Source organism: Podarcis vaucheri, assembly GCF_965113315.1.
Source record: "Podarcis vaucheri genome assembly, chromosome: 1".
Classification (NCBI taxonomy): domain Eukaryota; kingdom Metazoa; phylum Chordata; class Lepidosauria; order Squamata; family Lacertidae; genus Podarcis; species Podarcis vaucheri.
In genome coordinates this window covers 100,990,224-101,014,777 of record NC_138759.1, presented here as the reverse complement: position 1 = coordinate 101,014,777, position 24,554 = coordinate 100,990,224, and the positions used below count along the sequence as shown (strand labels likewise).

Below are 24,554 nucleotides of genomic sequence, written 5' to 3'. Positions count from 1 at the left end.
TTTATTGTTTATGAAAAACCAGGAATAAAAATCTATGGTTGTGTACTAACCAATGAATTTCTCCTCAATTGTATGCAGCTGTTTGCAATCCGGTTTGCCTAAATGGTGGGACCTGCATTCGGCCGAATACGTGTGCTTGTCCTCATGGTTTCTTTGGACCTCAGTGTCAATTCGGTAAGATGGAAAAACAGAATCCCACTGGTGAAAATATACCTTTCCTCTACTTTACCATCTTCATCAATTATTTGCTACATCCACTTGCATCACAGTTTTATCCAGAACACGTCACCTACCGTGTAGCCGGCATATTGTTTAGAGGATGTGTAGAATAATGTCTCAACTGAAAGCTGTGTGATACATTCTATACTTTCTTTTTTTGCAACAGAGTGGAATGTGTGAAAAATATATTGAATGTACCATTGCAAACGGTTTTGCAATGTGTAATTAACTGAACTTCAAAGTATACGTTGGCAAAATGTTACACAGTGTAGAAGACAGCATTTTATTATTCCACAACCCAGTATGTTCACAATTATAGGAAATAGCCTGATACTTACCCAAATTAATCTAAATTCAGTGTAAATGAGGTCAGACTATAAACTACTTCTCTTCTTTTCTTTATCAGGCGCTGAACTTTCACTAAGTTGCTTTGACACCCATAGAAACAGTCTAGCTGGATCTTTTCTTCTCTTATGGGGGTGGGGAGCAGAGGCATCTGATATAAACTTTTGGTTACAAATGCATCCATATTTTCCTAATCTTAACCTAATCTAATCACAAAAAGACTCTGTTTGCATGTCACAGGAAACATGGTTCCCACTTTACTCCTCCCTGCTAACGTGTGAGAGCAGTCAATAGTTTTTTCCTCTCACAGATGTTTTAGTTACTATACAATTTATGATATATACCATTCTGTCCTGTTTTGTTTTGTGCATTTGTAGAACACTGCCAAAAACAATCTTCATGTGGTGTTATTGACTAAGGCAGGATTTCCCAAACTTGAGTCTCCTTCTCTTTTGGACTACAATTCCCATCATCCCTGACCATTGGTGGGGATGATGGGAGTTGTAGTTCAAAAATGGCTGGCGATCCAAGTTTGGAAAACCATGAACAAATGATTTGTGATGGAGTTTTCCCTCATAGGGTTTTTCTTTCCGTCTTTTTCACCAAGTCTGATTGGAGGAGGGAAGATGGATTGGGAATATGGCATGGAGGAGAGGGGCTTTAGCCCTTTGTGTCCAGGTCATATCAACCACAGCACCTCAATTCAGTGTGAAAACATGATAATTTCCCTCTCCCCAAATGCCACAGCAACTCTTATGGCTAGAAACAAGCAACTGTGGAAACGTGAGCTACACTGATCTGGAGTCTTGGATATTATTCTAGGCACTGCCTTGCTGGTACTACATTCCATAACATCATGCTGCCTAGAGATTATGCTGCAGTTCCCAGTCACATTAGTAGTGAGGCATTTACTTTCTTTCTTTGCTTTTTCAAATTAGCTTTCTGCAATCCTCCTTGTAAAAACAATGGACAGTGTATGAGAAACAACGTGTGCTCCTGCATGGAAGGTTATGTTGGAAGAAGGTGTCAGAAAAGTAAGGTTTTTTTCATTCCTCTTTAACTTTTCAAATATATCCTGCCTTAGAAATGCATTTTCACCTAAGGAAGATTCTTATTACCAAGCACGTTAAATAGGACGTTTAGCTTGGATTAATGTACTAATCTTCAATTTTTATATCGTGGCACGCATATTGGCAGCCTCACTACAAAAGGCGGTACATCCCATTACCAGAGGTTTGCTTAGACCATGTCCCAGTGTATTAATGGTGCTATCATGGCATCAAAGAAAGGGAAGCGCTTAAGCCTATTTTGTTCTGATCTTGTCTATGTATATGTTTAAATTCATTTCAAGTGAACTGAGCAAATCTGCAGGGTGAGATGAGCTAATTAGATGGCATTAAACTTAGTGAGGAAAATTATTAAAGCCCAATCCACAGCCTCTGACTAAGACCATCTAAAATGTCACTGTGCTATCTTTCTAGCCTAATTAATACAGTTAGCTAATAAGATTTTTGCTTTACTTCTTTCTTCCTATCAGTCATAATTCTCTCTACACCTTAGCATATCTATTCGCATTTGATTCCCGTAGTCCTATGGGAGATTTGTTATTTTGGCAGTTGTACAAATTCCACAGCAACTTCCTATGTCTGTCATACAGGGAATTTAAGACAGGCGAAAATTCATTCTCCCGAACTTCTCTTGACACGCACATAAACCAGCTTGAAAGTGGCAAGGAGGGAACTGTGAAGCAACCACACATGGCATGAAAAGGCTGTGTATTTCCAAAGGACTTTTAACTTTCAGACAAAGAAAAAAGCAGTTCAGAATCCCCCTCCAGCCATGCAAGCTGCCTTATTCCCCATATTGCATTGATTATCCCTTCAGCTGAGAGAACAATGAAGCACCATCCTTGCTTTGTTGCAAAAATACACAACTAAATAGAAGCCCATGGCTGGAAGAACCTAGAAGGGAAAAATGGTGGGGAGGGGAGAGATAGATAGATAATGCCTTAAGTTTGACATCTAGCTTTTAAGGTCAGGGTACATTTAAAAAATGCTGTTTCTACCTTTAAAATATATTGCTTCCATTTCTCAAAGCAGACCGAAAAGTATTGTTGCACTTCTGCCTGCTTACATGTGAGGTTTCTCAGTCAACAGCTCTGAAGAAACATGAAATGCTGAGATGTTTCCCTCTCTGTTAGCTAACTGTACCTACTTAAATATTATTGCTTACACTGCTTTCAGGATTTTGAGTGGTAGTCAACCAAGTTTTCCTCAGGGAAGACCTAACGAAGGTAATGAATCTAATTTAGTCAAGTTCTGCAATTTTAGTGGGTTGACTCTGAGGAGAACTTAGCTGAATAGGATAGCTCAGCTGGTAGACTCAATCTCAGGATTGTGGGTTTGAGCCCCACATTGGATGAAAGATTCCTGCATTGAAGGGTGTTCGACTAGATGACCCTTGTAGATCTTTCCAACTCTACAATTCCATGATTCTATGAATACTACACATTTACTGGAATATTTTCCTTTCATTTTCTGTAGAAATATTTTTGAGATAGAAAGTTCATTAGTTCAGAATAGTTCAGATTTAGAATAGACATTTATCAAATTCTTTCTGTGTCTAATAAACCAATACAGAAATGGTTTGTGGCTGCTCAGTAACCATGAAGTGTATTTGGCATTCATTCCTAGATTAAGGCTAGAACTACACATGAGTTGGAAACACTGGTGTGAGCATCCAATGGATACTTCAGCAAGAGGTAATTTGGAAGGGCTAAATGTTAGGGGCAGGAGCACTTAACCCTTGTCCTGCTTTCTGTCCCGTCCCCCGTAGCTTCTATTCTTGTTTCCATGGGTATATTTGCCTTCACAAATATGCATTTGATACTCCACAAGGATGCAAGTTTTTGGAGGCTGATGTGAAGGGGGAGTGATCCTGCTTAGTGCTGGGCCCTTGTTTTGTGCAGCACTGCAAAGGTTCCCAAGAGTCAGCTGGTTGCCAGGCACTTGGGAGTTGCACAAAGTGAGCTTTGGGCAAGCTCCACCCTTACCAGGTGTAAGGTGCATGAGTATGGCTTTGTGGGCCAAATGGGGAAGCCTGGCAAGCCAAGAGGGACACACAGACAATGGGTCCCTCATCCCTGCCTCAGATGCATGGAAGTCACTTGTGGAAAGCTGGCTCCCCTGCCAAGCAACTACAGCTCAGCTGGTTAGAGCATGCTGCTGATAATGCCAAGAGTGCAAGTTTTTGTCAGGAGTTCAGCCTACACTCGAGTAGGACTCTGGCAGAGACACATGCCCGACTGGCATGTTCCCTCCCTCCTGGTCAATTGTTCGGGTGCTTCATAAGCTTTCTTCAGCCCGAACATCACAGCAACTGATGCCAACCAACACCGGCACATTTAGGGATCTGCAAAGTTTGTGCATCATGCGTGACAGACCTCAGCAACTCAGCATTTTGGCTAATCTACTGTATTTACATATAAACACACACGGAGCACTGCAACATGGCTCCCTCTCTCTCCAGCATCTGCCAACAGGAAAAAGAACAAAGGACAATAGTCCCTCTTCACGGAACACAGTAACACAAACATCCTGTCTCTGTCACTTCCCACTCTGTGGAGTCAAAACATATACTGTCATGTGATAGACAAAAATCCCATGACTGCAATCATGGAGCAGGAATTCTAACAGTTTCATCCCTGTATGGGGCAGCTGCACATACCTACATTGCAGGGAGGTTGCTAGATGATCCTAGGAGTCCCTTCTAACTCCACAATTCTGATTCTGTGACCCCTATTCTAACTTTTAATGCACTGTTGTATTCTGTATTATCCTTTTTTGTAATATTTTTAAAAAACAAGTGTGCTTGAAATGATGACCAATAAATTTCTTATTATCACCTTAAATTGAAAGAACTTTAAGCACAAGGAGGGCACAACAGTGAGAGGTGACAATCACCCTTCATTCACTTATGAGTTTGTGGAAGTGTTCTGCTTATGGCCTCGTTTCTCTCCTTCCACAGCTTATTTGTTTGTTTTAGTTTTCTATGGAACCTTTTCCGGCAGCTGCCGTTGCGCGAGGCAGAACATATTCTTCACCATGTCTCTTGTCATTCAGTCTTGTTCTATCGTTGTTTTGCTATGTCTTTAATTTTAAATAAAATGCATTCAGGTTGAAAGTGGATGTTGATTGTTGGTGTAAACAAATATAGCGCTGGAGCAGGGCGGTGGGGGGGGGGATGTTATGTAAATCACATATCTTGGATTGGCTGGCAGCTGAAGTGCAGAGATTTCAACACTTTATGCTTGCTGACAAACAACCACACTGTGATTATGTTATCCAGACTCTTGCAAGCAAAACGAAGAGGATGCCAGAGCTGACAGCAAAATGTATGATTATGCATCAGTTACTGTACAGGCTCCCTATATTCTGCTTGCTGAGAATTCCATTATTCAGCATCCACACCGGGCCAAACAACAAAAGCTCTCTTAAAGAAAATGCCTTTCATGGCAAATTATATATCAGAACAATATTTAGCCATACTTCAATTTTAAAGAAATAACACTACTTGAACATTGATTTATTACCCTCTTAAAGCAGGGGTCAGCAGCATAAGGCTTTTTCTCTAGCCTATGGGCTTTTCTCTCACCGCCCCCCGCAATGTGAAGCTGTGGGTTGTTTTTTAAAGAGGAAAACATACACAATACGTTTTGGCGTAGGTTGGAGAAACATGGCATATAGGCTTTACAATGTTTATCCTTCTTATAAAGTCTTGGATTTTAAAAAATAAAGACTAGCATAAGCTAAACAGACATTTCTTAAGTCAAAGTAATGCACAATTATGACATAGCTCTGTACTTTTCAGTTAGGAACCCATGACTTGCTAGCTCAGTCAGTCGAGCGTGAGACTCTTAAATCTGAGAGTCATGGGTTCAAGCCCCATGTTGGGCAAAAGATTCCTGTATTGCAGGGGGTTGGACTAGATAGCCCTCATGGTCCCTTCCAACTCTACACTTCTATGATTCAGTGATTCTAACGATTCAAAGACTTCATTCCAGCTTAGTTATACGTCAGAGTAGGCCTATTGAAATGAATGGATGTATGACTAACTTCAGTCCACTTATTTTAAGGGGTCTGTTCTGAGTATGATAACCCATAATATGCTGAGACGTGAAGTAATAACCATACAACCTTTCGAAATACATATTTTTTAATTAAAAAAACCCCTCCAAAATTGAATGTCTTCTTTTGCAAATATGGTTGTTGAATAATTTTTAAAGACGAATTATCTGCAGAAATATCAGAGAAGGTTGTGGGTTTTTTTAACATCCTTAATACATTAATACATTAAGGATGTGAGTCACTAGTTTCACAAATCCCTCCATCTAACGTAAGCTAGTTGGAGGAAAATTGGTAATTTCTGGTTGGGATTCAGAGAAATGTATGAGGGGAAGTTTTGCAAGGTGAGCCCCACCCTACATTAGTGCTCACTATTCTAAATTCCCCACATTTCCTAGTGTATCCAGCATAGACTTGTAGAGTTGCAAGGTACTCTGAGGGTCAACTGGTCCCACCCCCTGCACTGCAGGCATCTCAACTAGATCATAGCATCAATCCAGTGCAATGTGGCTGCTAGCTTCACATGACTACCCAGGGCCATCATCAGGAGTTGCTTGAGTCCCGGTAGATGATGTTGGTTCCTATTGGGATTATCAGCCATTGAACAGCAAGTAATGGGATTAGCTCAGCTATATGAGAACTCAGTCCATAGATGTTTGTTCCTCAGCCTGCTACTGGCATGTGTTTAATCTTCCTTTTGTGATGAAGGTTGTTCTGAAGCTTCAAACGCAACAGTTGTCTGACCCTCTGCCTAGCTTAGATCTAACTTCAGTATGGCATTAAAACTGTACTTGTGCCTCTGAGTGATAATCTTCATTGGAAAGTAGCAGGAAAACCATGCCTTGCTGAACACATTTGTTCTTGACGACTCTTGTCTAATGTGGTATTCAGGGCCATCCCTACCATTCAGCAAAGTGATGAGGCTGCCTCTGGTGGCAGATGCTTAGTAGAGTAGAGTCCACGCTGTCATTGTGTCATGCAGCCTGTTCTGAACTCCCTAAACCAGATTGCTGACCTTGCATGTGGTGAAGGACTCTACCCAACTGTCACTCTGCTCAGCGTTTCTACATGGGATGGGGGAAGCACTATTCTGCAGCAAAATCTCTGCAGCTGGCCCTGATGGTATTGGTGACAAATCTTGAAAATAATTTGTAGAAACACTGATATCAGTACTTTCCTGCAACAACTGTATAGTCATCTTTACTGTGTGACATTGTTTTCATTGAACGTTTGGTGCTGAGTATTGAGTAAGGGTGTTAGCCACAAGCCAAGAACTAAACGCTTATCATCATCACTATCATCAACCATAGCAACAATCCATGAGAACGATTACAACATAGCCATTAATGTTCAGACAACACAGATTATTAAAACATAATATAATCAGCAGTAGAAAACCAACAGTAGTGAGGCTAAATGATGTTTCACATATTTAAAAAAACCTAGCAACAATCAAACTGAAAGTTGTTATACATTAAAAATGAGCTGAAAATCTCTGATGGAAAAAGGCAATTTTGGATAGGAAGAGCTCTCCAGAGCTGTGATACCACTACAGAAAAAGCTGTGTCTTTTTTGCTCATTCAGTGGATACTTTAGGTGGCACCAACAGCTAGACCTCTAAAGTTGATATTAATTCATAGAAGCCGGAGTATGCAGTTGATGTGTTATCTAAGCCACTTCGATTCTAGAACAGGCACAGGCAAACTCGACCCTCCAGATGTTCTGAGGCTACAATTCCCATCATCCCTGACTACTGGTCCTGTTAGCTAGGGATGGTGGAAGTTGTAGTCCCAAAACATCTAGAGGACCGAGTTTGCCTATGCCTATTCTAAAAGATTCCAGCACAATGATATATTAGTCTATCTATATTTCCTCCTGACCAGATGTTACCTGCTTTAGAAGATTCATTTCCTCATGAGCAGACATTTATCTGCAGCCAATCTACCTGGACACCTTGATGTACCTCGATGTACATTGAAAGCTTGACAGAGGTATATATCCACAGGACACCTGATGGAATGCCCATTCACACTGCAGGGTGTAGATGGGAATAAGCCTCCATGGTGCATGCAGGGAAAACAATTGGGCAATTAATTCTGCATCTGAATGAGAGATTGTCCTCCTTTTAGGATGAGGTTTTAGTGATTCTGCTGCCACTGTCACCCTAAGTAATATGGTATGGGAAAACACTTTGATGGCAAAATATCTTAGGTCAGAAATGAGGAAGCTGTGGCCCTTCCTGTGTTGTTGGACCCAGTTCTCATGAGCCCCAGCCAGTGTGGCAAATAGAGATTATGGGGGCAGTTCTCCAGCAATATCTGGAGGGCCGTAGATTCCCGGTGCCTGATTTAGAGGGTGTGGAGAGTACAGCTGGATACTGTTAAGAGTCCCCTTTGTTGTGCATCATTTTAGCCGATATCTGAAGACAGTTTGTTTGCACTTTGAAAAAAATAATCCCTCAATGAATGGTATGGTGGAATCTTGAAAAAGCCAACATGGAAGCCTAAAAAAGAAGTAGTGAACTCATTAGCCTTAAAAAAACAACAACCCATAAATAATAATAACTTAACATTTGGATGATTGTATTTCATAACAGCTCAGTAGCGAAAATAGCAAATGAAGTGTACCACAAAACACTGAACGACTTGTCTCACAATTTTGTGGGGTTTGTGGTTCTGAACATTCTTAATATCTGTTCACATACTGCATGAGGTCCTTTGGGGAGGTGTCAATCAGCTGTTAGTTAAGAATTATGGTACCTCTCTTTTATACAATGTACCTCAATCACTTTAGTAACACATCTTCTGATAAATGATATCAAAGAATGGTATATTATTTTCACCAGTTATGGTTAAGGGCTGGTCATATTTAATATAAACTAAATAAGGTTATAACTAAATAAGGGACGTGGGTGGCACTGTGGGTTAAACCACAGAGCCTAGGGCTTGCCGATCAGAAAGTCGGCAGTTCAAATCCCTGCGACGGAGTGAGCTCCCATTGCTCGGTCCCTGCTCCTGCCAACCTAGCAGTTTGAAAGCACGTTAAAGTGCAAGTAGATAAATAGGTACTGCTCCAGCGGGAAGGTAAACGGTGTTTCCGTGCGCTGCTCTGGTTCACCAGAAGCAGCTTAGTCATGCTGGCCACATGACCCGGAAGCTGTACGCTGGCTCCCTTGGCCAATAAAGCGAGATGAGCGCCGCAACCCCAGAGTCAGTCACGACTGGACCTAATGGTCAGGGGTCCCTTTACCCTTTACCTTTAAATAAGGTTATTCACCTGTTGAAAAAGGTATGTACCTTAGCTATGGATCCCTTTACTAATGTTGTATTTTTCATATGATTCTCTTCTGACCTAATCTGACCATTGCAGTTGATAACACTTTCCCCTTGAAAATGCATCAAGAATACATGCTGTCCTATCCTACTATTCAATCATTTATCATTATTTTTTGGCATTACCACCTAGCAGCTGTATCTGATACATTTGATTGTTTGGCTGGTTAAGAACATATCGCTAGGAGGTACTCTCTTGCCTTTCACTGAGGTGGGATAGATTGTTGAGGTCAATTTACTAGCCTCTCAGGGCAAAGAAATCCAATGTTTCTAAAACTGTATCTTCCTAGTCAGCACTGCAGCATAGTCCTATTCTCCCCTTATCTCCAGTATTGCTCAGGCTATGTGATGACAGGTAATTATTGTCCTGGGGCTAAACAGAATCTAAATTATAGTTTCAGGAAAGGTTAGTTAGGTACATGGACTTTCAGTTCTTCTGAAAGGGTCCAGACAAAAGGAAAGGGCTTGTAACTGACACCAGGAAACTGAGTTAATATTCTCCCTACATAGGATTCCTCATTTTGTTTCTTATAGCTAAAATGAGAGGTATTAAAGTGAAAAACCCTGTCCCTTTGTGCTAAATTATGGTCTAATGGAAAGGGTAATCTTATTAAAAGATATGAGATGTTGCAGTATGCAAGAAAGATGAATCGCGACATTCTTAGCATACTGTGTAAAACTCAGCATTAATGGTGTTCAGTTCTTTGTCTACCTATTTCCAGTGCCAGTTAGATCAAATGGCAAAACTTGCATTGCCATTGCCAACCTAACAGACCATTAATATCATAGGTAAAAGGTAAGGTAAAGGACCCCGGACAGTTAAGTCCAGTCAAAGGTGACTATGGGGTTGTGGCGCTCATCTCGCTACAGGCCGAGGGAGCCGCAGTTTGTCCACAGAAAGCTTTCCAGGTCATGCGGCCAGCAAGACTAAACTGCTTCTGGTGCAATGGGAAGCTGTGAAGGAAGCCAGAGCACATAAAAATGCTGTTTACCTTCCTGCCACAGCGGTACCTATTTATCCACTTGCAATGATGTGCTTTTAAACTGCTAGGTTGACAGAAGCTGGGACCGAGCAACAGGAGCTCACCCTGTCACACGGATCCGAACCGCCAACCTTCCAATCAGCAAGCCCAAGAGGCTCAGTGGTTTAGACCACAGCGCCACCCGCATCCCTACTTCAATACCATAGAAAGTTAGATAGATACTACATGATGATCCACCTTATCTGGAATGGGCAATTTCAATGTATTATGTGGATATCAGTTATGAATTTTCAGTGAATAACAGACCAATCCAAACATCTCTTATGCTGGACTTAGGGCAGGGGATGGATTAGATGGATTATATGGAGGCACTCCCCCTTCCACCCACAAATGACAGCCGACAGAAGTCCAAGAATGCCCCAGTAATGGACTTCTGTCGACTGTCATTTGTGGGTGGAAGGGGGAGTGCCTCCATATAATCCATCCCCTGCCCTAAGTCCAGCACATCCACTGCCACAGCTGCAGATGTAAAGGAAAAGTAGAGCTATGTGCTATCAGCATTTTGCTGACATTGTAGTTGAAAACTCTGGGTGACCCCACTCAGAGGTTTCATGTAGATCAGGCATGTCCAACAGGTAGATCGTGATCTACCAGTAGATCATGGGTGGATCAGTAGCTCCCCCCAAAGAAGCTAAAAAACTTTGGCTCCCTTAAAAAAAGCTTAACAACTTTGACCTGAACCACCAAAAACAGGGTTTTCCTTCCTAAAAAGAGCTCAGTGTCACTTTCTTCCTCCCTAAAGAAGCTCAATAACCTTTACCTGAACCCTTGAAAAGGGGGTAGATTACTGCCAGTTTTTAACTGTGAGTAGATTGCAGTCTCTTTGAAGTTGGCCACCCCTGATGTAGATGTTAAACACAAGGGGGTAAAATTGAACTATGAGGGACCCCCCACCATTGAATGCTCCACAAGGCTGAAGAGCACTCCCCAAGCATCACCCTCTGGAAATGACCATCCAAGTAGACCAGAAGCACCGCAAAAGCGGTGACACCCACCCCTAACTCAGGCACTCCAGAATGATACCATGGTTGATGGTATCAAAACAAACCAACAAACCACCGAGCGGTTGAGGAAAATTAACAAGGACACATTTTCCCTGCCTCTATCTTGATAGAGGTCATCATACAGGGTGAACCCCACAAACTTATAATTCCCAGAGTGGCTTCATAATCAACCCCTCTACAAACATAACTATTGGAATTAACAAACTACACAATTATTTAGGGGAAGCCATGACTGTTCAAAGTGGTATCATAGTGCTTTAAATGTATGGTGTGATTGTGGCTATCGTCAGATCTGATTGAATTTATGGCTTTGTGATTGCAGCATGTTTACCACTTGGCTGAGATTATCCATGTCACTATTCTCAGGAACAGGAAGATCCAAACTATGCCACCAAAGCACTAGCAAAAAGTGAAACATTAGCAGACAACAGGAATCAACATGGAAAAAGAAAGGGGAGAATTGGGGTGTTAGTTCAGCCCCTGGAAAGCAGTATTTCAGCCTGGCCATTTGTTTCAGTCCTAACAACAATGTACCAAGAATCTCTGACAATTGTGCTTTTGCTCTTAAGCAGAAATTAAACAAAACAATTTATTGGAAATGTTATCTATACCACCTATTCTGCTTAATACTTTTCTAGTTAGCAATTCTTTTTTTCTGCTAAAGATTATTTTTCCTCATTATCAACAACAAATTATTTTAAAAAATGGAAAAGAATTTTAAAATGGAACTCTACATTTCCTGTGGCAATTACTCAATGGATTGCTTTTATATAAGATTTCCCCCTCAGGTAGGTAGGGGAAAAAATGAATTTTCATGATCTGTGGGGTCAGTAAGTGATGCATTTCTGCAGGAAAGAAATCCTGAATCTTTTTCAAAGTCATGCTTGCTCCTGGGAGGATTAGGATAATTCAGTTTGTTTGCAATGTCTGATAATTTATTTAGTTTCCCAATGAGAGCCTGTAACATTTTGTTTGCTATTTTAAAATTGGAGTTTTTCCACCGAGGCCTAAAGTGGGATCTAGATTGGAGCTAGTTATCACCGACAAATGTTGAAGGCTGCCTTGTGGGTATTGAAAATGGAATTGTATTTAAAGAAAATTAAGAAATGGGAGAATGAGGCAATGGTGTTAGCAAAAGGAAGCAAGGGAGAAAATACTGCATTTATCTGCATTGATGGCTCACTGTAAACTAACTTTACATAGCAAGAATCTTCTAGTACATATAACTGAACAGGGACTCAACAGATCCAGGGACCTCTCCTCTTATTCATTCACTGCTAAGCTTACTTAGGAGTCTTTGGTGAAACTAGGGCAGGATAAAATAACTCATTGTCTCTTACAAAGCTAGATTCTGGAGTACTAGCCTTTAGTCCGTCTGTCCCTCCTCTCCATATCTGAAATAGAGTTGCTAACTTTCATTTCCCAAATGTACTGGTATGGTGGTATTCTACTATGATAGATCTGGGGTGCAAAATAAGGCTGGATCTAGAAACATCAAAGAAGCATTTCAGTTAAATTTGTTGCAAACTTTGTATGACAAATCGCATTGGCAAAAACGGACCTTCACAGTGCCACCTGGTGCCACAGTGTTATAATGCATATACAGCGTATATAAAACGCCTTTTCTTTACCAATCTAGCTGAGTTCTAGGCTGCTGAAAGCCTGTAATGAAGCATAGAGGGTCATGGTTTGTGATCAAAATTCTAAGGCCAAAAATTCTGAGGCTATGTAGTGAGATGGAGCCACAGACCTTCTCTCCTGATACCAGCATTACTGCAGCCTATTTGGATAGGGATGGGCTGGGGCAGAGGGTGGTGAGGTTAGGACTGTGTTAGCATACTGCTGGGAGTACCAGATTGGATCCACCAATGTGGATCCAATATAAAGCCCCAAACTTCCCACTACCACCCTGCCCCGTCCAAGTAAACTATGGTGAGACCAATGTCAGAAGCATGTCTCCATATCTGTCAGGGACTGAGCAGAGGAGGAATGGTGGAGACCATCCCCCCTTCTCCTAAGCCTTCCAAGGAAGAGGAGGAGGAGGAAGAAGAAGAAGAAGACGACGACAGTATAGATTTACAGCAGGGGTTTATGGGAGGTCACAGCTCACAGGCAGATGAGAGGAAAAGTTGGGAAATCATGGGAGAGCCAGAACAACACCTGGCTGACATGTCATTAGAAAGCATTCCAGACCCACCCTCTCCCAGAACCTGGCAAGCCTTGATAGTAGGAGATCAAAGAGCTCGAAGACACAGGGCACTTATCAGCACCTGTAGAAGTGACAAATGCAGAAGTGGGAGAGACGGAGGGGTGGAAATTCACTCAGAACAATGCCGTTATCCAAGAGGTTGAGTTGTATAGCCTCTCTCTGTAAATACTGAATAAAAAGGACAGTGAGAAATCGTCCATTGTCTTTATACTTTCCTGGGCAACAGCCGGAATCACTGACAGCACCCTGACAATATCTCCAAGCCAACCCATGGACTGCAACTGAATATCATTCTGTATGTATTGTAATATGAAACTCCTGGATCAGATCAGCAGTGCATTTAGCACAGTCCTTACTAAATGCAGAAAATAAGAATAAATAATATTTTGACTGGCAGGTGCACTCCAGAGTCCCAGGCAGAGTTCTGCTACCGGAAACAAATGATGCAATCTTGTGAGTCAGCCAATGGGAATTACTTTTGAGCAAGCATGCATTGCATTATGCTGTAAAGCTGGAGTCCTGGCCACATGTCTTTGGGAGTAACTCTCATTGTAGTCACTGGGACCTTCTTCTGAGTAAACAAGGATAAGATCAAACTGAGCCTATCACTAAGTAGCTTTCTCCAATTTACTCATTTCTAATTTGGTTCCTGGTACATTGGGCTGCAGATGTTTGAGATAGCCAGCTGTGGCCACCATTATTATCTCCCCAAGCCACAGAAATTGGCCCACTTTGGCCAAAGGACTTTGAAATAAATGTTTGAAATAGTGTTTGCTTAGACATTTTCCCTATCTTTCTTCTAACCACCAGCAATTCCAGCCTTATCTTGTCTGTTATCCTTGATGGATAAAATGCAAACGCATTCCTGAAATTGTGTGAAACTAATCAATTCTCCACCAGCTCTTGCTGATCCAGATGAATGCCTGAGAATATGTTTTCCAATCAGGAGGGGAATGGCTTTAACAAGAATTTGGCAATCAGCAGTAATAAGTGGTATTGGTCTGCCTACATCTGCCACTGAAGATTTCTTGTTTACTTTTTCAAGAATCATTGTAATTAATGTCTCCCTCATTTCTCTGGCGAAGCAGCTCTTATTGAAGGCTCCTTGAAATGTCTCTCGCACGCAGTGGACCTCAGCAGATTTCTAGAAGGATTTACTAAAGCTTTCAAATCCCAAAGTTTAAGACTTCTTCACTTCCAAATTACTTTTTGTCTTTAATTACACAAAACTTTGCCATCACAAAACTTGCAACAAAACCGAAACAAAACTAAATTTTTGGGACAGGGGGAGTCTTGAATATTCCTCAGTCATTCCCCTTGTTTAACTATGCCACACTGCAGGTGTCTGTGATCCTATGTGTATGAATGGAGGAAGATGCATCAGCCCCGACATTTGCGACTGCCCATCTGGCTGGAAAGGAAAGCGCTGCAGTAAACGTGAGTCAAGCTCCTTCCCGTACAAAAAGACGCTATTTGTTTATCACTCAGGCCTGCCAGCATGAATTGTAATCTCTTTTAAATGCTAGGATGCCATATAGCAAATGATCTAGTTTTGCTGCTTCAGGACTTTGTGGAGAAAACAGTTTTATATATTGGCAATACAAATTGATATAAACATTTTATGCTTCCGAATAGAAAGATTAAAAAGAAAAAAAACCACCCTTCCCCTGTCTTATGCAGCTGTCTATCTGCTATGCAGATTTTTCTTTGCAGAAATTCAGTTTTTGTAGTATTAAATGTGAAGTATTGATTTTCTGTTTTAGCAGCCACACATATTTTGTTACATTTTATGGAGAAATGACATATATTTCAAATCCAGAACTATTTAAAGCCTGTAGTAAAAGCCTTTCTATGCCGATATATTCTCAAGGTCATCACAAGCACATTCATTCAGTGCATAATTTACACTGTTAAGCCTAACCACATTTGACTGCAGTTTACATAAAAAATATAAGTCAAATAAGTCATCTGATCTGAAAATGTTTGGGGAAATAACTTCCACCCCCCTTACATGGTTATTCATTATTATGATGCTGGCAGATAAGCTGAATAAATTTTAAATGAAGATAACAAACTGTACAGAAGACTTATTAATATACTGGCTTGACACATCGTATCTGTCTTGCTGATAAAACATTTCAAGATTCAGCACTGGGTTTCATTCTATCATTATTGCTAAGGCACAACACCTGCTATTCCTGAGGTTCTCAAATATTAACTGTGCCCCAGACAGCCAGTTAGTACCCTCATCACTCAAAAACATAGGGTGTTATCCAATGTTAGCTATACTCAGAGTAGACACAATGGAATCAAGCAACCTAGGATTTAAGTAATTTATGAAGAACATAGGGATCTGACAACCCAAGTCAGACCATTGGCTCATCTAACTCAGTATTTTCTACACTGACTGCATACCCTCCAACATTTTGTCAAGGAAAACAGGGATGTCCTATTCCATCATAATAATTTTGCTACTTAAACCCTGGGTTGCCCTAGCCACTCTGGGCGGCTTCCAACATATATGAAAACATAATCAAACATTAAACATTATAAAATTTCCCCATACAGGGCTGCCTTCAGATGGCTTGGGGGTTGAATAACTCTATACCCTCCAACATTTCTCCATTGAAAATGGGGACATCCTACCATACCCTCCAACATTTCTCCATTGAAAATGGGGACGTCCTAAGGAAAAGTTGGATGAAACCAGAAACCAGGATGGCTTCTGTAAAATTTGGGACTATCCCTGGAAAATAGTGACTGGCAGTGGCTCTCTAGGTTTCAGAGGTCTCTCCCAGCTCTACTTGGAGATGCCAAGCATTGTGTCTGGGACCTTCTATATAAAGAGAAGATGCTCTACCCTTTACCTATGCCCCTTCCTCAACTTAAGCTAATTGATTTCTATGCTCTGAGTATTACTTCATTGGTTATCACCCGTAGTCCAGGATCAAGTAGCACCTCAAGAGGCAAGCCTATACTTGGTCTTTGTTGAATATTGAAGGGGATGGGGCTCAGAAGTCCCACATAAGACAGTCAAGGGAAGGCAGCATCTCTTCAGACTTGAGGCCAAAGCCATTACACCACACAGTTCCAGGAGAAGAAGCACCGAGCAAGTAGCTGATAGTATGTTTAAATGCAGGGCAGCTTATAGCTAATGCTTGCTAACTATTTTATATTGCATGGATTTGTGTTGTTTATTATATATAATGTATTATTGATCAGTTTTCTATTTTTGTGTGTGTATCAGTTTAGAAAGCTACATTGAAAGGTAATGCAAAAACATAACTAAATAATAATAGTTAAAATGTGAAGCACATTCACAACCCACTACTACTACAAGAAAATCATAAATTCCTACTATGGCTGGCTTACCCCCCTTGGCATGGTCTGCATGCTATTCATTCTGTCTTCCTCTCAACCCAGGCGTCCTTTTTCGTATTCAAGCTCATTCATGAGGCTGGGTCTGTGGGATCTGCTTGCGCAAGTTTTTCCCTGACCTATGCCCCATGCTTTTAAGCAGATCACGGATAGGACCCTGTGTACAGCCATGGCTACTTGCCTAGTAGTGAATTCTTGATGATATCTCAGCCCAGATAAGGGGCAAAATCATTGGTTGCACAGAGGCAAGTTTCCATATAACCACTAGCACTGCTTACGTGAATATTGACTGGGAAATCCTAAGCCATTGCGCTGGCCTGATTGATGCATGCAGATTGTTTACGGCAAAGATACTGCCCCTCAGCACCCTTTAAAGGGCACTGATCTGGTTAAAATCTCATTTAATACCCACAAGTTTAGTCTGAAATTAATGGATTACTCAGCTAATCACACCAATCAATCAATTAAGGCTTCAAGCCCTAATAGGAAATGAAATTTTAATGGCCAGGGAATCTGCCTTTGGAACAAATCCGTGATGAAACTAGCAGTCAGACTAACAGAGATTAAGGAGAACTTTCTAATCATGGAAATTTCAGAATGCTAATTGCCTCGTGAAGAATGCTCATTAAGCTCTTTTGAGATTCGACCATTTTGAAAATAATTGAGGGAAGCTAACACATGCCATTCACTTACGAACAATGGGGGCATCCTGCAGATCCTCTCATTTGCCTCTTTTCACCTTTTTCTTCTGTTCAGCTGTTTGCTTGCCCAGCTGCTCAAATGGTGGGGAATGTATCAGACCTAATGTCTGCCAGTGCGTGGCAGGATGGGTGGGTCTCCTGTGCCAGATTCGTAAGTACTTGTTGAGCTTTGGTCATAGTTACGTTTTCTGTTTGCTTGCCTTTGCCCCTGGCCTGAAGAATATGGTATGCTTTCAGTTGGGAAAAGAAGCTCACTATTCATTAAAGCAGTGTTTCCCAAACGTTTTTGGGCAACGGCACACCTGTTTACCAGAAAAAAATCTCGCGGCACACCACCATTAAAGCCCCGCCCCGTGACGTCAGCGCGCAGCGTCACGCCGGGAGGGACGCACAAAAGTGAACGTTTTTTCCCTTCCCCTTGCTGGGGTGGGAGGAGGCAGCAGAGCGAGGGACTGAGGGACGGCAGCAGCTGAGGTGGCGGCGGCTGTTGTGGTGGTGGCGGCGATAGCGGGCGGAGGAGGAGCCGTCGCCGGGAGTTGCTGCTGCTGCTGTTGCTGCTGCTGCCCGGACATGCCGGCCTCCTCCTCCTCCGCTGTCTCGCGCTCCTCCCTTTTGCGCGCGCTGCCCCGCCGCTCGGCACCACCACCGCGGAGGCGCCCCCGGCTCGACGCGGATCCTCGCCGCCGCCGCCTCTCGCCGCCCGACTCGCCCGCCTCCCTCCCACGGCACACCAGCCGGTGTCTCACGGCACACTAGTGTGCCGCGGAACACCGGTTGGGAAACACTGCATTAAAGTAACTGGAAAATGTGGTAAACAGCACAGACTTTGAAAAGGCTAATAATGAGGAGAGTGGATTGATTTGACAGTGTGGGAACCATGTTCATGTCAATCCCTAGCTTCTCCAAACTATAGTTTTCCCATCTGCATATTTGGTGATGATCCCAGGGTAGGCTACAATGCAACTATGGTAGTGAAGGTAAAGGGACCCCTGACCATTAGGTCCAGTCGTGGCCGACTCTGGGGTTGTGGTGGTCATCTCGCTTTATTGGCCGAGAGAGCCGGCGCACAGCTTCCAGGTCATGTGGTCAGCATGACTAAGCCGCTTCTGGCGAACCAGAGCAGCACACGGAAACGCCGTTTACCTTCCAGAGTGGTACCTATTTATCTCTTGCACTTGATGTGCTTTTGAACTGCTAGGTTGGCAGGAACAGGGACCGAGCAATGGGAGCTCACCCCGTCGTGGGGATTCGAACCGCCTACCTTCTGATCGGCAAGTCCTAGGCTCTGTGGTTTAACCCACAGCATCACCTGCATCCCGCAACTATGGTAAAAACAACAACTCACCAACACTAACATAATAATGTCATAACATTCTGCTGGATCAGGCCAATGGTCCATGTAGTCCAGCATCCTGTTCTCACTGTAGCCAAACAGATGCCTATGGAAAGGATGCAAGCAGGACCCAAGCACAAGAGGACTCTCCCCTCTTGTAGTTTTCAGAAGCTGGTATCTAGAAACATACTGTGTCTAACAATGGAGGCAGAGCACAGCCATCCGGAATAGCAGCCACTGGTAGCTTTATCCTCCACTAACCCAGAGCATTATTTAAAGTACAACTAATACTTTAACAGAGCAGTAGATTAATTACAGATATAAGTGTAGCTGGCCAGGTAAACTCAATCCCTGGTTAAAGAGGCTGGTGCTGAAAAGTCATGTCAGCACCAGTCACATTTCAGAGTGGAGAGCATGAACTTTGAAATGTATGCAAACTATGACTGTAGAAACAAGAAATATCTGATTTATTTCATTATGCTGAATTATTTCTTCCAAATTTAATACACCCCCCCCCCAAAAAAAAAGGAATTATAAGAAAGGATTACACTGGAATCTTCATCCAAGTTGTCTCTTTCAATTTCTCTTCCCCCTGCCCTTCAAATGCACACAATTAAATAGACCGTTTTTAGTCTTTGTTAGATCTGCAGAGCAAATGGCAACGCCTATGCACACAAACTATCATTGCTGTAGGGGATGCAGCTTATCATATGCACATTTGCCCACAAATTTTGTTGTTTAGTCGTCTTAGTCGTGTACAACTCTCCGTGACCCCATGAACCAGAGCATGCCTTGGAAATGCTCACTTTCTTCTCAAAGCTTCTCCTTTTTTTATGTCCATGGAGTTTTCTTGGCAAAATACTGGAGTGGTTTGCCAGTTCCTTCTCCAGGTGCCCAGAAACTAGTGCTACTAAATTCAGGAAGCTTACTCCCAAGTAAGCGTACCTGCTCTTGCAGTTTTAATGGTATGACAGAAATCTTCTTGGTGGCTAAGTATAAATTGGGAAAGCACATTTCTTTCATCCTCAAACACTGTCTCTGTCTTTTTGCATAGAAGTCAAATTAAGTAAAACAAACTTGCAGTTTTTCATGTTGAACTGGTTGGGGGGGGATGTAATCACATTATCATTTCATGCATAAAGTACTTACATGGAGGAAATAATAAGCATCTATAGGGCTCCCCACCATAATGCTTCAGTTGAAAATAAATGGCAGATTGCTAATAGCAATACCAACACTTATGACCACCTGCTGGTTCCCCATGTTTTGATTGATTTTGCTTTAATGTTTCCTCTTGTTGTCTGACAATATGCAGCATTCACGCTTAAGAGAGAGAGAGAGCAAAATATTATTTTGGTTCCTCTATTAATTCTGCAAAAGTTCTAATCACAGCAAGTTGGCTTATCATACTTTCTTATTCTGAAAACTGTTTTGTCCAATATGAGACAGTTTTTAAAAAATAGTTTTGAATAGGTGAAAGCCAACATAGCTATTTCACCTGATGTACTACTCTTTGAGCAGTATAAATAATTTCACAGTGGGCACCACCAGTAAAGATCCTCACTTTGCATCTTTTATTTATTATTTAAAAGACTCCAAATATGACTATATAAAATTAAGAAAACTAAAACACTGAAGAGGAAAGAAGAAATATATGCTGGTCCAAATGTTCACTAAATGGGTACAGAGTGTTTAAAAATCTACAAAGACAAATTAAAAATAAAGCATTTGGGGGTTATAAATCATTTCTATTTAAGATTAAACAAGATGTTTTAAGATTCTATTTTATTGTTTTTATTTATTCACTTACAGTAATAAATAACAGTAATCCTACTTTTCTGTATCCAAAGACAAAGCAAAACACAGATTAAAATCAATAAAATAATCATTTTACGTATGGAAGCAGAACCTCACAACAGAGCAGTATGCTAGCAGTACAAAGTATCAGGTTAAGAGGTAAATGCAGAGATGAAGCAATCAGAGGCTTTCTGAAAGAGCCAGGTTTTTGCCAAATATCTAAAAGGATAAAAGTGCTGGATTCTGATGCCCCCCTTTAGAAGGTGTTCCACAGAGTGGGCACCAAGATTTCCTAATATATGTCTACTAAGCTTCTTATGGTAAAGGCCTCAAATGTTGAATAAAGTGTCCATAGGGGGATACCTGAGAAAAAAGACTATCTAGTTGCTTAGATATTTAGCATCTACTCTATCACTTCTTAGTGCAACATTTACAAACCACACGTGGTCCTATGGGCCACCAAGCCATGTTGACTGATTCAATGGGAGTTAAGGATTCCAGAACTTAAACCAGGAATTCCATGACCTAAGTATGGGATTCACTGTGGTGAGAAGCTGAATGTGCAGTGTCTAGTAGGGTGTGTGTGAAATCAAGAGCCTTAGAGCCTTCTTCATGCATAGTGACCATTGGGAGTTGTATACACATCAGCTTCCGTAACTGGCAAGCAGTATGAAGTATCTAGGTTTGCCAGGCTGGTATTCATCTTGGAAGCCTGGCCTTTGAGGCTTGGCTGGACAATTGTTCAGATTATGGAGGTGGACGTGTGGGAGCTCTTCATGTAATCCATTGATTCTTTCCAATGTCAGGTTAAGACCCTCCTCTTCTAAAATCAACAGCTACATCTTCCACTTGCTGCAGTTCACAGTTCATTTTCCAATTTCCAAAGAGGCTTTTTCTTTCTTTCATGAAAGGGGTTTGGCACAGTGGTGGCTGACCTGACTTGACACTACCATGGCTGTGTTGCCAGTAATGATTCCATTCCCTTTGGACTGGCAAATATCAGCACGGGGGTCCTCATTCGGTATGCAGCTGCTGAGGGCACTCATTCGCCGTGTCTGACACTGCAAACTGCTGTGTTTGGAAACATCCTAGGAATTAATTAGAAAAATGAATGAAGCTGAAATAACGGGGAAATCCTCTTCACTGACCTCCCTGTCATTTATGCTGGTTATCATCTGTTCTAATATAATATTATTGAACACACACTAGCTTTCTCATTTGCCCTTCAGGAACAGTTTCCTTCCATTCGCATGTCAAATCTGCAGCTTCATGATTTTATGAACCCTTTGCTGCCTCTATCACTTTTATACTCTTGCTTCCAGATTTTCTATTCCATTTATACAAGGAAGGTAACATTCTCAACAAAGGTTGCTATTTGCATGAAAATTACTGCTCTGTTCTTTTTAGCACACAGGGAAACTTTTTTTATATAGTATGGTGCATTTATTGATTATAATTTCAGCACAAACTTGGCTTATTAAACAGCACTCCTTGCCAAGACGATAGAGGATAATGCCTGTGTCATTGTTAGTGTTTAGTGGTTTGATGTTCCTTGTAAATGCATTTATGAAATATTCATTTAAACCCCAGCTATGTTATTATCTTCTGATTTCCATTCCAATTTTCTTCTGAAATGTTTTAACTCTCCCTGCAATAATACGTGGGGTAGAATGGGAGTGTGTTCTACTTGAGTACTGAATTATTATTATTTTGCTAGTTATTCTTCCCTTTAACATACTGTGCCCCATTAGCTGATTTAATTTCCTCACCTCATGTGCAAGATAGTTCTTTGATATAATGTAATGCCTATTGTTTTATTACATATTCTAGGCAGTGGAGTTTCTCCTGGTCCGTTTTTGTGCATCCAATGTCTTACATCTCAGAATTCTATTACATTACTTCTGTAATACGATAAACAGCTCCACTCCCTGTAAGCATATAATTCTATACAACCAGGTTGACATATTCCATCTGGCATAGAGCTTCTGTATCCCTTAGAACTCTTAAATGGACTGGTGATTTATTTTCCCTGTTATTGCATCACTGCAGTGGTCCAAGTTGCACCTGTGGTCTTCTGCCTTTCTCTGAGCTCTTAAGAAACAGAAGGCTTATCGCAGGTGCAAGGTATCCATCTGTGTACAAACCAGCAAATTCTAATCAGAGCTCAAGAAATGCTGTATGAGACCAAACGTTTATGTAGTCTATCATTCTGGGTACAAGAGTAACCAGCCATATGCTGCTGGAAAATGTACAAGTTCAGGTGTGGTGGGGAAAGGCTTTCTTATCTCTGTGTGAACAAAAATTCTATTTTTAGCAATAGTCTTTTATACCACTGATGTTCATAAACATTAAGGGGTAAAGGGTAAAGGGGACCCCTGACCATTAGGTCCAGTCGTGACCGACTCTGGGGTTGCGGTGCTCATCTCGCTTTATTGGCCGAGGGAGCCGGCGTACAGCTTCCGGGTCATGTGGCCAGCATGACTAAGCCATTTCTGGCGAACCAGAGCAGCACACGGAAACACCGTTTACCTTCCCGATGGAGCGGTACCTATTTATCTACTTGCACTTTGACGTGCTTTCGAACTGCTAGGTGGGCAGGAGCAGGGACCAAGCAACGGGAGCTCACCCCGTCGCGGGGATTTGAACCGCCAACCTTCTGATAGGCAAGTCCTAGGCTCTGTGGTTTAACCCACAGCGCCACCCACGTTCCACAACCCTGGGATGCTTCTTTTAGGGGACTTACAGAGATGCAAATTATACTGGCTTAAAATATGGTGAGGGACTTATGCCACCATCCTGTGGTTTAACCCACAGCACCACCCGCATGTACAGTAGCATAATGACTAGGAATCAACTGTCTATGGAGTTAGTTCCATACACCAAAGGCAGCTTGAGACTTGCATTTTTCAGGTGGAAACTTATGCTGCACGACAAACTATGTTGGAGCTGAGAGGATGTTGAAAAGCAGTTTGTGATAGGGCACTAGGTTCAGCTGTCCTAGGAAGAAAGTAATGAAAGCTCCTACATGAGGTAAAGCAATTCTTTGGATTACAGACAGTGATCATCGCAAGATAGGTAGTGATAGCTAGCAGAATAGGATGGATATATGGATAAGGATAATGCCATCTTGGCTAAGCAACTTGCAAGGGTGTGTAAGATTTTCCTCTGCCCTGCTCATTTGGATGAGAACTGCAAATACGCCTCAGTTCCGCACAACAGTGGCTTGTGCGGTTGCTCCCTGGAAGGCTACCTCTGGTTCATGACATATTCTGGTAATGACCTTGAATTCCACTTTTCCTATTCAGTGGCACACAATGGTAGAAGCTGGTCACCTTTCAGCAGCAGCGGTTGGTTCTGGTGGTACAGGTAGGGTATCTTTGCTCACCTGCCTTCTGAGGTATCACTGCCAATTCCTGAAAGAGAGGGGGAGGAGGCATGGGGAATATAGCTCAAATTTAGTTCTCATTTCTGTTGGGATACTGCCAGGGAGATATAGTCCATCATGGCCCCAAGCCAGCTGCCGGACGATCCATCGATCCCTGTAGTCATGCAGTATGAGCTTTTAGCGACACGAGTTTTCTGGAATACCTTGCCACATTCCAGGGCTCGTGCACACTCTTTATCAGCAGAAGCACAGCCAGAAAGTTGCACAGCAGAAGAGCATTATTTACAAGCTTTATTCAGTGTTGATCAGAACAAAGAGAGACATGACTGTTCTGCGTCAGAGTCTCCGACAGACTGAGAAATCGAAAGGAATAGCAAACATAAACATCCTGTGAACAGGACATGCGCAGACTCTGTGACTCACAAAGCCTGCTCCCTTTTAAGGTGGAACGGAAATATCCTAACAATTTCCACGTTATTTGCTTCCAGAAAAACAACTCACCTGCAAATAACATAGAAATTAGTGCTAAACTTGCACTGTATTTCCAGACATGGTTTTTACATTGTGTGAAAACTCAATTATCATGTGGAAATTAACAGCTAAAAAATGGTGGGGACAGGGAATAAACTGGTGTGTGAATACAGACCCACTAACAAATCTATAACTTTATTGTACCACACAATTT

At 41.9% G+C, this 24,554-nt stretch overlaps 1 protein-coding gene across 1 annotated transcript in view; it reads left to right on the top strand.

The window, feature by feature from the left end:
* LOC309517755 (von Willebrand factor D and EGF domain-containing protein-like) overlaps positions 1-24,554 on the top strand; it is a 203,155-nt gene that overhangs the window by 166,555 nt on the left and 12,046 nt on the right. The window contains exons 25-28 of the mRNA XM_082197221.1: positions 79-174; positions 1,503-1,598; positions 14,617-14,712; positions 17,410-17,505. Of these exons, the coding sequence (XP_082053347.1) occupies positions 79-174; positions 1,503-1,598; positions 14,617-14,712; positions 17,410-17,505 (384 nt within the window). The remainder of the gene's footprint in view (positions 1-78; positions 175-1,502; positions 1,599-14,616; positions 14,713-17,409; positions 17,506-24,554) is intronic.